General features: G+C 49.8%; 1 protein-coding gene across 1 annotated transcript; it reads left to right on the top strand.

Moving 5' to 3' along the window:
- The first annotated feature begins 2318 nt into the window (after positions 1-2318).
- Positions 2319-12719, top strand: FCHSD1 (FCH and double SH3 domains 1). Its single transcript, XM_042780714.1, has 20 exons — positions 2319-2339; positions 2554-2651; positions 3221-3266; positions 3812-3879; positions 4218-4353; positions 4440-4576; positions 4669-4732; positions 5627-5755; positions 6207-6329; positions 6517-6612; positions 7443-7556; positions 7923-8027; positions 8404-8565; positions 9383-9511; positions 9589-9672; positions 9841-9958; positions 10093-10313; positions 11543-11630; positions 12460-12515; positions 12654-12719. Exons 1-20 carry the CDS (start codon positions 2319-2321, stop codon positions 12717-12719), a joined length of 2061 nt encoding a protein of 686 aa, XP_042636648.1.
- Positions 12720-13003: the final 284 nt, after the last annotated feature.

The following is a 13003-nucleotide window of genomic DNA, read 5'->3' as shown; positions in this document are numbered from 1 at the left end:
GGACCAACAGTCTGAGAGGGTAGGTACTCAGGAGACAGAAAACCCCAGCTCCTACCATGAAAGACATTGCTGGGAGCTTCCTCTGCCCTGGCTGGAAAGACTCCAGAATCCACTGTGTTGCTGTGGAAGGAGCACTAGACTGAGGGTTCAGGAGGCTGTGTCCCAGGACAGTTCATGGCCCTTCTCTAGGCTTCAGCTCATTTACTATGAGATAACTGAGATAAGGAGAATAGTGAATGTCAAACTGTGTGTCTCAGACTTGTAAGCCTCACATATTTTCCCAAAACAAGAACAGCTCTTGCTTTATATATTTGATATATAGGGGTTTTGTGAGAGATTTGGGGTTTTAAAATAGTGGTTTTACTGTATTAAATAAAAGGCTTGAAAGCCAGAGGTCTGGATGATCTTCAGTCCATCCTACTCCACGTCCTGCATTCTGGGACTACACTGAAGCTCTGGGGTGGGGAGGGCGATTGGGTCAGGGATTGGATTAAAGAGAATCCACAAAAGGATGGGTGGGTCACTGTTAATAAACTTTGGAAACAAAAGGCTATAATTCATTCATTCAACAAATATGTATTTAGTGCCTAATTTGTGCTATATACAAGGGACATGGTATGAACAAAACCAATGAGGTCTTCTACTGTAGAGGAGGAACAGAAAATACACACAACATCAAATACATGGACAAATGTGTGGAATGCTAACCCAAAGTGATGTGTTTGAGAGTAATTGTGGAGGTGGCATTTAGACTGGGTGGACAGGGAAGGCTTCTGAAGAGTTGAAATTAAGGGTGAGAAGCCGGATGTGTGAACTGATAGTGAAAGGAGCTTCTGGCAAGGGCAAGCACTGGCATGAAGTTTCTGGAGTGGGAGAAGGCTTGCCTACTGGAGGGACAACAGAGAGGCTGGAGCATGGTGAGGGGAGCTGGGAAGAGTAATTACAGCTGCTCAGCAGGGCCCAATCATGTATAGCCTTGTATGTCATGCTCTGGTATTTGGATTTTATTCTGAGTACAAGGGGAAGCAATTGAGCGGTGATGAGATCTTAAAAAAAAGTACTGCCATTGAGTTGGTACCAACTCATAGTGATCCCTCCTTAGGTTTCTGAGGCAATATCTCTATTGAAGTAGATTTCCCAGTCTTCCTCCTGAGGAGTGGCTGGTGGGTTTGAACCGCCAGCCTTCTGGTTAGCAGTCAAATGTCTTAGGCACTACACCACCAGAACTCCTGATATTAGACCAGTGACTGATAATAGGGGCTTGGACTAGGGTGGTAGTCTTGGAGAATGAGGGAAGTGGATCAACAGGATCCACTATTTTATAAATAGAACGTACAGAACCTGCTGATGGATGGAATGTGGAGGTAGGAGAAAGGGCACAAGTAAGGACGAAACTTCTGGATGTCTGACTTTCCTAACTGGTTGAAAGGTGGTGCCATTTGATAAATTACCTGTGTGTGTGTTGGGGGGCGGGGGTAACTGGGAGGGGAGAACGTTGAAGGAGCTGTTTTAAAAGTTTAAGGTGTCTACTAGATATACAAGTGGAGCATCAGTAGGCAGTTGAACGTGTTAGTCTGGAGTTTGGGGTCAGACATAACCGCTGCTTCCATGCTGGGGGGACAGGGGCAGGGGCTGGGCAAAGCGAAAGGGGTGCAGACCTCAGGGAGTAGTGCCAGAGCTTGTAGATCCTGGGATGCCTGAAAGGCAAATCCTAAAGGTGACGGGATTTCTGCGCCACAGATCCACTTGCTGGTATTGCTTCGTATTTGCTGAATCCTAGGAGGTACCTGTCTTTTCCCCTGGGCTTGGTTTCCTCCTGGCCTCCAGGAGTTTCTCACCCTGCTCATGCTGGCTTTTCCAGTTCAGCGGGAATTGAGAAAATGTCTGGGACCAGCCCTGTCCCCTTTGTCAGACACATTTTGCTCAGGTGTCCAGTGACTCAGTTTCCCTGCTCACACATTGAGTTTCTGTCCATCCTGGACTGATGATCTGCATATGTAAGTAAGTGATTAGAAAAGAATAATGACAGACTGAGTCAGCGGCTTTACTAGAAATAGAACCCAGGCGTCTTGACTCAGAAGTCCGGGGTTTCCCCCACCGCCCCGCGGACGCGGCGTGCGTCCGGCGGCTAGGACCCTTCCGGAGTATTCACACCAATAACAGAGATTTAGTTCCTCTGCTGTCCCCACGCGCTTCGGCGCCCTGAGCGTAGCCGGACCAGGCGTGGGCGGGGCGCGGGCTGGTCGGGGGCGGGGCTTCTACGTGGGCGGGGCTTCCTCGAGTTCCGGAGTCGAGTGGCTGTCTGGGCCGGAGTGGAGATGCAGCCGCCGCCCCGAAAAGTGAGCTTGTCCTGGCGGGCCGCGGGAGTGGAGGGGACTGGGGGGGGGAGCACCGGGCTTGGAGTGGGGGACGGGGAGTTGGAAGGGATCAGGGCCCAACCTAAAAGTAACCAAGGAAACAACTCTACCCCTCCCCGGCCCCGCCCCCTCACCGCTCCCTGAGTAGGAAGACCCCCGCCGGGGTCTTCATCCTCCTCTTACCGTCCCTCCTCAGATGAAGCCTGCCCAGGAGGTGAAGCTTCGCTTCCTGGAGCAGCTAAGCATCCTTCAGACTCGGCAGCAGAGGGAGGCAGATCTGCTGGAGGACATCAGGTAGCCCCCATTCCCCACTCACACTCCCACTGCCCCACCCATCCCCAACATCTGCCGGGGAAGGGGGTAAAGAGCCCTCTAACCTGCTCATTCTTGGTCCTCTTCCTAGGCTTGCTTCCTCATAGACCAGATAGGAATTACACTCTCCCACCCACACGCAGATGAACTCTTCCTTAAACCCCGTGTCCCCACAATTCACCTGCCACCCCCCCACCCCTCACCCCACACCCCACACACGCACAGTCAAGCTCAGGGCAGAACCCCCTTCCCTCTTCCAGACCTGTTGGAAGGCTGGAAGGTTCCTATCAGAATCCTCACCTCCAAGCCCACACATGGCCCTGCAGGGTGTGGAGGATCTTGCTGGGGCTCTGAGCTATGAGGTGAGGTTGCCTGAGTTGCGGCTGCCCGAGGTGATCTCAAGGACTCTCTCTCTTTCATTTCCATTCCCTCCACGTGTAGTCATACTCTAGGCCTAATTTTTCTTTCTTCTGCCCAGGCTAGGAGAGGATTGAGGGTGGGAAAACAGCACCAAACAGTAATCCCCACAACCCACCCCCAAATCTTCACAGATCCTACAGCAAGCAGAGGGCAGCCATTGAACGGGATTATGGGCAGGTATGAGACTCCTTTCTTTGGACCTTCCTTTTACCCCCACCAGCAGTATCTTTCCACATATACCCCTGTTCTGCTCAAAAGCAAATGCTTGAGTCAGGCAGGCTTGTTGTGTCAAATCCCTGCTGTGCTACTTATTAGTTGTGTGACCTTGGACAAATTATTTAGCTTTTCTTGACCTCAGTTTATTTTTCTGTAAAATGGGAATAATAATAATAATATTGTACCTTCATGTACACATTGACACAGTGGCTGCAACAGTGGGTTCAAACATAGCAACAATTGAGGATGGCACAGAACCAGGCACTGTTTTGTTCTATTGTACATAGGGTTACTATGAATCAGAATTGACTCAATGTCACCTAACAACAACTTTCATGTAGGATTGTTGTAAGAATTGAATAAGTTAATGCATGTAAAGCATTTAGCAAAGTGTGTAGCACATAATATCATTCAATGAATGGTATTATTATAGTCTGATTTTCTTTTCTCCCAGTTGGGGATGGTCTTTGAAAAGGGATCTGGGTCTGTAATGACTTTCCCACCAGGCACTCCAGAAACTGGCTGGGCCATTCCTGAAGAGGGAGGGGCACCGGAGCGGGGAGATGGACAGCAGGTGGGTGCCATGGAGGGAGGGCTAAAGGGGCCAAGCAAAGATGATGAATGCAGCCCCAGGAGCTTGTGGGGATGAAGGCCCAGTGAAGGGAGAGGGCATGTGAACAGCAGGTAGAGCTGACACAGCAGCAGGAAAGGAACTGACCTAGCAAGGACACTGTGGGTGGGGGCGGGGGGCATGAGTGAGCCTTGTGGCTGAGCTAATGGGCTGATCGATTGATGAGCTCCCAGATGAAGGAAGATGGGAAAGCACTCTGTCTCCCATGGTGTTGGGGAGGTGGTCTCCTGAAGCTTCGGTGCTTCCCCTCATCAACACAGACCTTCTCTGGGGAGGGGCAGGACAGTGTTTGGTGCCTGGCGCTGCCTGCTGGATGCTACTGTGGCTGGGGGCCAAGCCCGGCTCCAGGCGTCAGACCGATACCGTGACTTGGCAGGGGGCACAGGGCGGAGTGCCAAGGAGCAGGTGCTCAGGAAGGTATGGCTCAGTGGGTGGAGAGAAGGGAGGGCTGGCTCAAGGCTGGAGGTGGTCTGGGTCAGGGCTTGGTGTGTCCATGTCCCCAGGGAACAGATAACCTCCAAAGAGCGCAGTCTGAGGTGCTGCAGTCTGTCCGGGAGCTGAGCCGAAGTCGGAAGCTGTATGGGCAGCGGGAACGAGTGTGGGCTTTGGCACAGGAGAAGGCAGCTGATGTCCAGGCCAGGTGGGGATTCAGGAAAGCTGGGGTGGAGGGTGGAGCCAAGGCACCACAGCCAACCTGACCCTGACCCTGACTCCTCTTCCCTGCCTGCTCAGGCTGAACCGAAGTGACCATGGGATCTTCCATACTCGGACTAGTCTCCAGAAACTCAGCACCAAGGTTCGAGGGGATGAGGGCATCAGCAGGGGTGGGAAAGAGGGTAGTCAGAGTCTAGTGGTTTGTAACTCAGAAGACTAAGTTTGAATCCAGGTTCCCTTACTTCCTGAGTGAGTGACCCTGGTTAAATTCCCTGAGCATTCTGAGCCTCATTTTCTTTGTAAAATGGAAATACTTTTATTTATTTATTTAACCTTTTATATTTGTTCCTTTAATATGTATTTATTGAGGATCTCCTGTGTACTAGATACTATTGTAAACACCGAGGATACAGTGGAAGATACTCCCAATGGAGTTTCTGCCCTCAGGAAACTGACAGCTTGGTTGAAGGAAAAACAGACAGTAAATACACAAATACATCAGATTAAGATCAAAAGATACTGTAGTAAAAGGTAGTAGAGTAGGGATGTAATTTAGAGGGAAAGCCTCTGCATCTGTGGCCTGAGTATCAAAAAAGAGCCAGCCATGCAAATATCTAGGGAAAGAACATCTCAGACAAAGGAAAGCCTTGAGGTGGGAATAACTTTGTAAGCTCAAGGAACTGAGAGAAGGCCAGTGGGCTAGAGCACTGTGATCAATGGGATAAGCACTGTGAAAAGATCAGAGAGGTTGTAGGGACCAGCTTATGTTGGACCTGGTAGACCATGGACAGACCATAGCATAGATAGACCTGGTAGACCATGGTAAAGAGCAGCTTGGATTTTATTTTCAACACGTATAGAAGCCACCAGAGGATTTTAAGCAGGAGTTTTGAATATGTGAAATTTTTAGTGTAGTGCCAGACACATAGGAAGGATTTAATAAAGTAAAGATCCATTCTGGATCTGGGTTCTGAGCTGGCCTTAGAAGGACTCTGGGGTCCAGGGCTCCCTGCTGACACCTGTTTCCTATTCCCAGCTGTCCGTCCAGTCTGCGCATTACTCCCAGCAGCTGAGAGCAGCCCGCAATGAGTACTTGCTTAACTTGGTGGCCACCAATGCCCACCTTGACCACTACTACCAAGAGGAACTGCCAGCATTGCTCAAGGCCAGTCCCAATTCATATACCCTTGCCCTTTAGGAGGAGGGAGGGGAAGGCCTTATCTTGCTTCCCTCTCCCCATGAAGCTGGGTGGTTCCAGGGATCTTCCTTGCTTGGAGTCATTAGAAGATACATTCCTGGTTCTACTTCTAGCTGGCTGTATGACATCATCCAAGACACTTAACCCCTGTGGACCTCAGTTTCCTCATCAGGGATAATGTCTGCTCTGCCATATAAGACTATAGTGGGGTTCAAAGGAGTAATGGGTGTGAAAGTTGTTTTAAAACTGATAACTGCTGTACACACGAGTGCCTTTTGTTAGAAATGACAGTAAAGCCTTACTCCTTCCCTCCTTCCCGTACCTTATGCCCATCATCCATCCAAACCTGGATAGAGAGCCTGCTTTGCGACAGAGGCCCGGAGGAAGGATGGTGTCAGTGTCTTGGGATTCTCTCCAGGCCCTGGTCAGTGAGCTGCTGGAACACTTGAGGGACCCCCTGACCTTACTAAGCCACACTGAGCTGGAAGCTGCAGAGATGGCCCTGGATCATGCCCGCAAAGGGGGACAAGCAACCTCTGAGGTGAGGGCTGTGACCTGTAAGAACTGCCCAGAGATCTTCTTCACCTTTCTCTCCCAATATAGGCTACCCTCCTGCATTTTCTGCCCCTTTTCTTCTCACCTTGTCCTCTTTCTTCCAAGAGGGACTGGGGACAGGATTGGTGAGAACAAGAACAAGCCAACGATAACAGGCTTTTTCTAATCCCCAGGTAAGCTGGGAGCAGGATCTGAAGCTCTTTCTTCAGGAGCCTGGAGTATTTTCCCCCACTGCACCTCAGCAGTTTCAGCCAGCAGGGACTGATCAGGTGAGACCACTGTGCTCATTGGAACCAAGTCATGTGTGCTTCAGGCCTCCTCCTTCATTACTCTTGTCCTGGTGTTAACTTTAAAACCATCTGCTATCAAGTCAACTCCTACTCATGGTGACCCATGAGTGTGTCAAAGTAGAATTGTACTCCATAGGGTTTTAAATGGCTGATTTGTCAAAGATACATCACCAGACCTTTCTTCTGAGGCATCTCTGCATAGATTTGAACCACCACCCTTCCAGTTAGCAGCCGAGTGTGGTAACCATATGCACTACCCAGAGATGCTGGTGTTAACTTAGTGACTGTTAAACCTTGGAGAGGTGCAGTTCACTTCCCTCCCACCAAATGCACTGCCATAGAGTTGATTCTGGCTCATAGCAACCCTATACAACAGAGTAGAACTTTTCCATAGGGTTTCCAAGTCTGTAAATCTTTACAGACATGGACTGCCTCATCTTTCTCCCATGGAACAGCTGGTGGGTTCAAACCACCAACCTTTTGGTTAACAGTCAAATACTTTAACCACTGCACCACCAGAGCTCCTTCCCTCCCACCAGGAGCACTTAGTAACATTCTTCATTTCCACCTTTCAGTCACTTCATTGCCCTTGTCCTTTTCATTCCACTCTGTCCCTTATCCCACTTCTGGGGCTCTATGGGCTTGTGTGTCCACACAGATGCACACACCTAGGTTCACAGACAGGGGCACGTGTCTCCATCTCTTTCTGTCCTAGAAGCTAGAACAGAGAAAGAAAAAAAGAGGGAACTGGAAAGAAGGGAAGTAGAGGAGTGGTATCAGATCCTCTTCACAGCCCATGTCCCATTCAGGTGTGTGCTCTGGAGCTGGAGGGGGGAGCTGGGGACAGTGGCCTAGAAAAAGAGGTCCAGCGCTGGACAAGCCGAGCGGCCCGCGACTACAAGATCCAGAACCACGGGCATTGGGTGAGGTGGGGAACACAGGCATTTGGGTAGGCAAGATGATGTGAGGGAAGGGATCCTGGAGTTGTGGGGTGTGTCTTGGGCCTACACGCAGGCAGAAGAGGGGATTTTAAGCCAACAGTATGGCACAGTGGTTAAGGGCATAGTTTTTGGAGCTAGAAAGCCTGATTTTTTAACCTGAGGTGAAGAGTGACTTAACCTCTCAGGACCACAGTTTCCTGTCAGTAAAGTAGGATTATTAATAGCACCTACCTCATAGAAAAGATTAAATGATAAAATGCATGTGAAGCAACTAGCAAAGTGCCAGGCCCATAGTAAGCTCTGCTTCATAGTATCTCCACCCACGTCATCCTCCGTCTTCCCAACCAGGTGCTACAGCGGCTGGAGAAGAGGCGGCAGCAGGCTCCGGAGCGGGAGGCTCCAGGCATAGAACAGCGGCTGCAGGAAGTGAGGGAGAGCATCCGGAGAGCACAGGTGAGGCACAGCCCAAGGGTTAGGGCCACTGAGATCCCACCTCCTCAGGCAATGTCCCCTTCCCTTCTAGTCTATTTTTGTATATGTGAGCAAATACTGATGAATATTTGAATGCTTACTATGTACACAGGAGCAGATTGCCAGGTCTTTTTTCCTTTGGAGCAGCTGGTGGTTTTGAACTGCTGACCTTTCAGTTAGTAGCTTAACCATGGCACCACCAAAGTACTCACCCCCTGCCTTTGCTCCCCCCATTCCTCTATCTGATGGTTGGGAGGTGGGAGGTAAAGAACTGATATAGCTGGTGAGGTTCCACTTACCTCCCAGAAGCAGGCCCAAGCAGACTGTATCCTTGACTGACTCCCATTCTTCATGCCAGGTGAGCCAGGTGAAGGGGGCTGCCCGGTTGGCTCTGCTGCAGGGGGCTGGCCTGGACGTGCAGTGCTGGCTGAAGCCTGCCATGACCCAGGCCCAGGAGGAAGTGGAGCAGGAGCGACGGGTTAGTGAGGCTCGGCTGTCCCAGAGGGACCTCTCCCCCACAGTGAGTTCCTACTTCTCCCCACCCGTAAATACTTAGGAAGGTAAAACTCCCTAGTAGAAGGAAGACCTTATAATGTGAGAGTCATAATAGTGCTTAACTCAAAGGGTTGTTCTGAGCCTTAAATGAAACCAGTCAAGTATAATGCTTTGTGCAGTTTCTGGCATAAACTCACTGCCATTGAGTTAATTCTGATTCATAGTGACCTTATGTAGGACAGAGGAGAACTGCCCCATAGGGTTTCCATAAATCTTTATGGAAGCAGACTGCCTCATCTTTCTCCTGTGGAACAGCTAGTGGGTTTGACCTTTAGGTTAGCAGCCAAATGCTTTAAGTACCGAGCCATGCAGAGCGCCTTGTTTTTGGCAGAGCGAGTTCTAATAAACTTTTATTATGAGTATAGCATGGTGATTAAGAACTAAGCTTCTGGAGGCAGACTGTAAGTGGTTTGAACACCAGCCACTCCACTTACTAGCTGTGTGATCTTGGAAAGCGACTTAACCTTTCTGAGCTTCAGTTTCCTCAAAAGTAAAGTAAAGTTAATAGTTGTGCAACATTACACCAGATAAGTGAGACAATATACATAAGATACTTAACGTTGAGGCTGGCAAGTGGTAAGCGCTCAATTACTGTAACTGTTAATATTGTTAGTATTACTCTGCTCTGTGGTGATTTTGTTTGTGATACATGGTGAACAGATGGGCAGTGCTATGTTGGAGGAACATCCAGTGTCCCTTAGGGGTAGGATGGAGAAGTAGGAGATACAGCTGATACTTCACAGTGGGACCTAGGATTATGTCTGTTCTGTGCCCCCTTCTAGGCTGAAGATGCTGAGCTTTCTGACTTTGAGGAATGTGAGGAGGCGGGGGAGCTATTTGAGGAGCCTGTCCCCCCAGCACTGACCACCAGACCCCTCCCCTGCTCTGCACACGTGGTGTTTGGCTATCAGGTGTGAATGGGAGTGGGGATCTCAGAGGGTAAGGATTGGGGGTAGCCAGCTGCTGATTCTTTCCTTGTGGGGCCCAGGCTGGGCATGAAGATGAACTGACTATCAAGGAAGGTGAATGGCTGGAAGTCATAGAGGAAGGAGATGCTGATGAATGGGTCAAGGTGGGTATGGAGCCCAGGACTCTGACCCTAGGGGAAGGGCAGTGGGAGTGACTTCTCTGTGGCCCCCAAGAACCTAGCCAGGCAAATCTAGAAGCCTGAGTGGAGAAGGGCCAGGGCCACGGACTGCTGAGGCAAGTCTGATATCTGTCCACATTGCTGGGTGAGCAGGCTCGGAACCAGCATGGCGAGATAGGCTTCGTCCCTGAGCGATATCTCAACTTCCCAGACCTTTCCCTTCCTGAGAGGGGCCATGACAGCAACAATCCCTCAGGAGCAGAGCCTACAGGTGAGAAAAGGAAATTCTGGGTCAGCGGGTCCTAAGTGTGGAGAATTACTGAGTGATTGTGGCTCTGGGGTGTTGTGATCCTGGGGCACCACGACCTACCTCCTTCCTTTATCATCTCTCTTGGGCTTCTGCAGCCTTCCTGGCCCGTGCTCTGTACAGTTACACAGGACAGAGTGCAGAAGAGCTGAGCTTCCCCGAGGGGGCGCTCATTCGTTTGCTGCCCCGGGCCCAGGATGGAGTGGATGATGGCTTCTGGAGGGGAGAATTTGGGGGCCAGGTTGGGGTCTTCCCCTCCCTGCTGGTGGAGGAGCTGCTTGGCCCCCCAGGGCCCCTTGAACCCTCAGACCCTGAACAGGTAAGGCTTCCTTTCCCCTGGGTCCCCTGCATCCCTGCACCTCTGGGTTCACCCGCCCACCCTAGTAGGGCCATATTCATCTGTACATTCCATTCCTGAGTTTACCTTCTCTCCCAAGTTTACCTCATATGTGGCTTGGGCCTCTTCCTTTGTCTGGGCAGAGAAAGGGAAACCAGGGCAGCCTGGCATAGTAATTCAGAGCTCTAGCTTTAGTGCTGGAGAAATCTGAGTTCAAATCCTTATCGTGTGACCTTGGCTAGTGATTTAAAAATCTTTGAGCTTGTTGTTTCACATATAAAATGGGGATGGTACTCCCTACTTCAGCAGGCTTATTAACATGATTGGAGTTAATAGAGATAAAGCTCTTAATGCAGTGACACAGAAGAGGGGCTTTAATATGGTACCATTTGATAATAAAGGAGCCCTGGTGGTGTAGTGGTTAAGTGCTTGGGTGCTAACCAAAAAGTCAGTAGTGTGAACCCAACAGCCATCCATGAAAGAAAGATGATGTGGTCTGCTTCCATAAAGATTACAAGCTTGGAAACCCTATGGGGTAGTTATGTCCTATAGTGTCACTATGAGTCAGAATCAACTCAACAGTAATGGGTTTTTTTGTTATAATAAGGAGCCCTGGTGGTTCCATAGTTAAGTGCTCAGATGCTAACTGAAAGTTTGGCAGTTCAAACCCATCAGCTGCTCCATGGGAGAAAGATGTGGCAATCTGCTTCCATAAAGATGGAAGCCTTGGAAACTCAATGGGGCAGTTCTGTTGTGTCCTATTGGGTTGCTATGAGTTGGAATTGACTCAATGAGAATAGGTTATTATTATAATACAGCAGGAAGAGCATTAGTATGAGAGTCAGGAGATCTAGGCTATAGCCAGGAAATCTGCCACAAACTTACTGTGTGATCTTGGACAGATGGCTTAACCTCTCTGAGTCTCATCTCTGAAATAGGAATCATAGAAATGCATACCTCATAAGGTGATAGTAAGGATTGAATGAATTAATGCATGTGAAGTGTTACCAGAATGCTTGACATAGTATAAGTGCTCAATACATATTGATTATTGAAATATGTATCAGCTACAGTCCCCCACCCAGATATAAGCATTTGGCCACTTCTTGTATCAGGGAGTGATGGGACAGGAGTTGAAGGTGGGATGAGAGAAAAAGCTGGTGAAACCTTTCCACATTCCAGGAATAACTGTGTGCCCACCCCACCCCTAGACCCTGCCCTCCCCTTCTCCTCCAAGCTTCTCCCCTCCTGCACCCACCTCTGCCTTGGATGGGCCTCCTGTACCTGTTCTGCCTGGGGGTGAGTTGAGGGAATCAGGGGTCCTGGGAGGGTGAGAAACAGGAAGAAGCTTGGGACTCATCCCTAAGTCATGCTCTGCTCCTCTGCCTACTCTCAGGTCCATCCACTGCAGGCCCCCTGCAGCAGGATGAAAGGAGAGCTTGGGCTTTAGAGACAGGCCCACTGGTTCCAAGCCTGTTCTATTACTCCCTAGTGTGTGACTTGGGGTGGGATGTTTAACCAGTCTGTGCCTCAGTTTATTTCTGTGCCTCACTGAGTTGTTATGAAGGTTAAAAAAGATGTCCATGAGTGTACAGCATTGTGCCTGGCACATCATAAGCACATAAGTAGCAGCTGTTTCATCCCAATTGTTTCTTAGTGTTGAATCTTGCAGACACCTTGGTTTGTGTCTTCATTTTCCCCCTTGGAATGCCCACCTTTTCTGAAACCACCTGGTACCTCCCCCTTCTCCACAGAGCCTCCCTTCCTGACTCTGGGTAACTCCTGAGCATTTTTTGCCCTACTTTCTCCAGCACCCCTAGTTCACATGGAACAATTTAACACTCAGTCATTTGCTGTGTTTGTTGATGTGTCATGTAATGGGTTCCTGACCCAATGAGGATGGGGTGCTATATCCCACCTCTCCTGACCTAGAACCTTGAGCAGGGCTGATTATACGGCAGGTGCCAGTGTTTGTTGAGGATGGATGGACTTGATGGATTTTATGGCCAAGGTTGGTGACTATTCATTAATTCAACAAATATTTATAGAGTGCCATGGGCCTAAGTGCTGGGGATAGAGCAGAGAACAAAACAAAGACTGAAGACTGACTTGTGGTTCTTATTTCCAGACCAACTCTCAGACTGCCCTGGACCCCTGGACCTGATGGCACCTCGAATAAGGCCGGTAAGGGCTCCTGCCTTGGAGGAGACTGTGTGGAGAAGGGTCATTCCAGTTTGTCTTGTTTTTTCTTCAAGGCTGAGGGAATGGACAAGGGTACTCCCAACAGATTACTTGGGAGCAATGACTCTGTGTTCCCTACAGATGCGTCCACCACCTCCTCCACCAGCTAAAGCCCTGGATCCTGGCCACCCAGAGCCCCTCACCTGAGAGCCACAGGGATCACTGCCCCTCAGTGATGCTGCTGCCCCATCCCCACACAGTCAGAGACCGCTCCCTCAGTGATCCTGCACACCACAGCCAAAAGCTGGAATCTCTCCCATTTTCACTCTGCCCCATTTCTAGGGCTGGAACCCACTCGTTTTTCTTCATTATCCTCCTGCAATCTCTAGGGCTGGAACTACCCCTTTAAGGCTGGAATCTCTAAGGCTGGAATCCCTTCTATCCCTGGGGCTGGAACCCATCCCCTCAAAATTTTGAATGGCTCTGCTTAT

The sequence above is a fragment of the Orycteropus afer genome, unplaced genomic scaffold, assembly GCF_000298275.1.
Source record: "Orycteropus afer afer isolate SDZICR_OR568_19922 unplaced genomic scaffold, OryAfe1.0 scaffold00056, whole genome shotgun sequence".
Taxonomy (NCBI): domain Eukaryota; kingdom Metazoa; phylum Chordata; class Mammalia; order Tubulidentata; family Orycteropodidae; genus Orycteropus; species Orycteropus afer.
The sequence above is the reverse complement of the archived record's forward strand: the minus strand, read 5'-3'. Positions and strand labels throughout refer to the sequence as shown.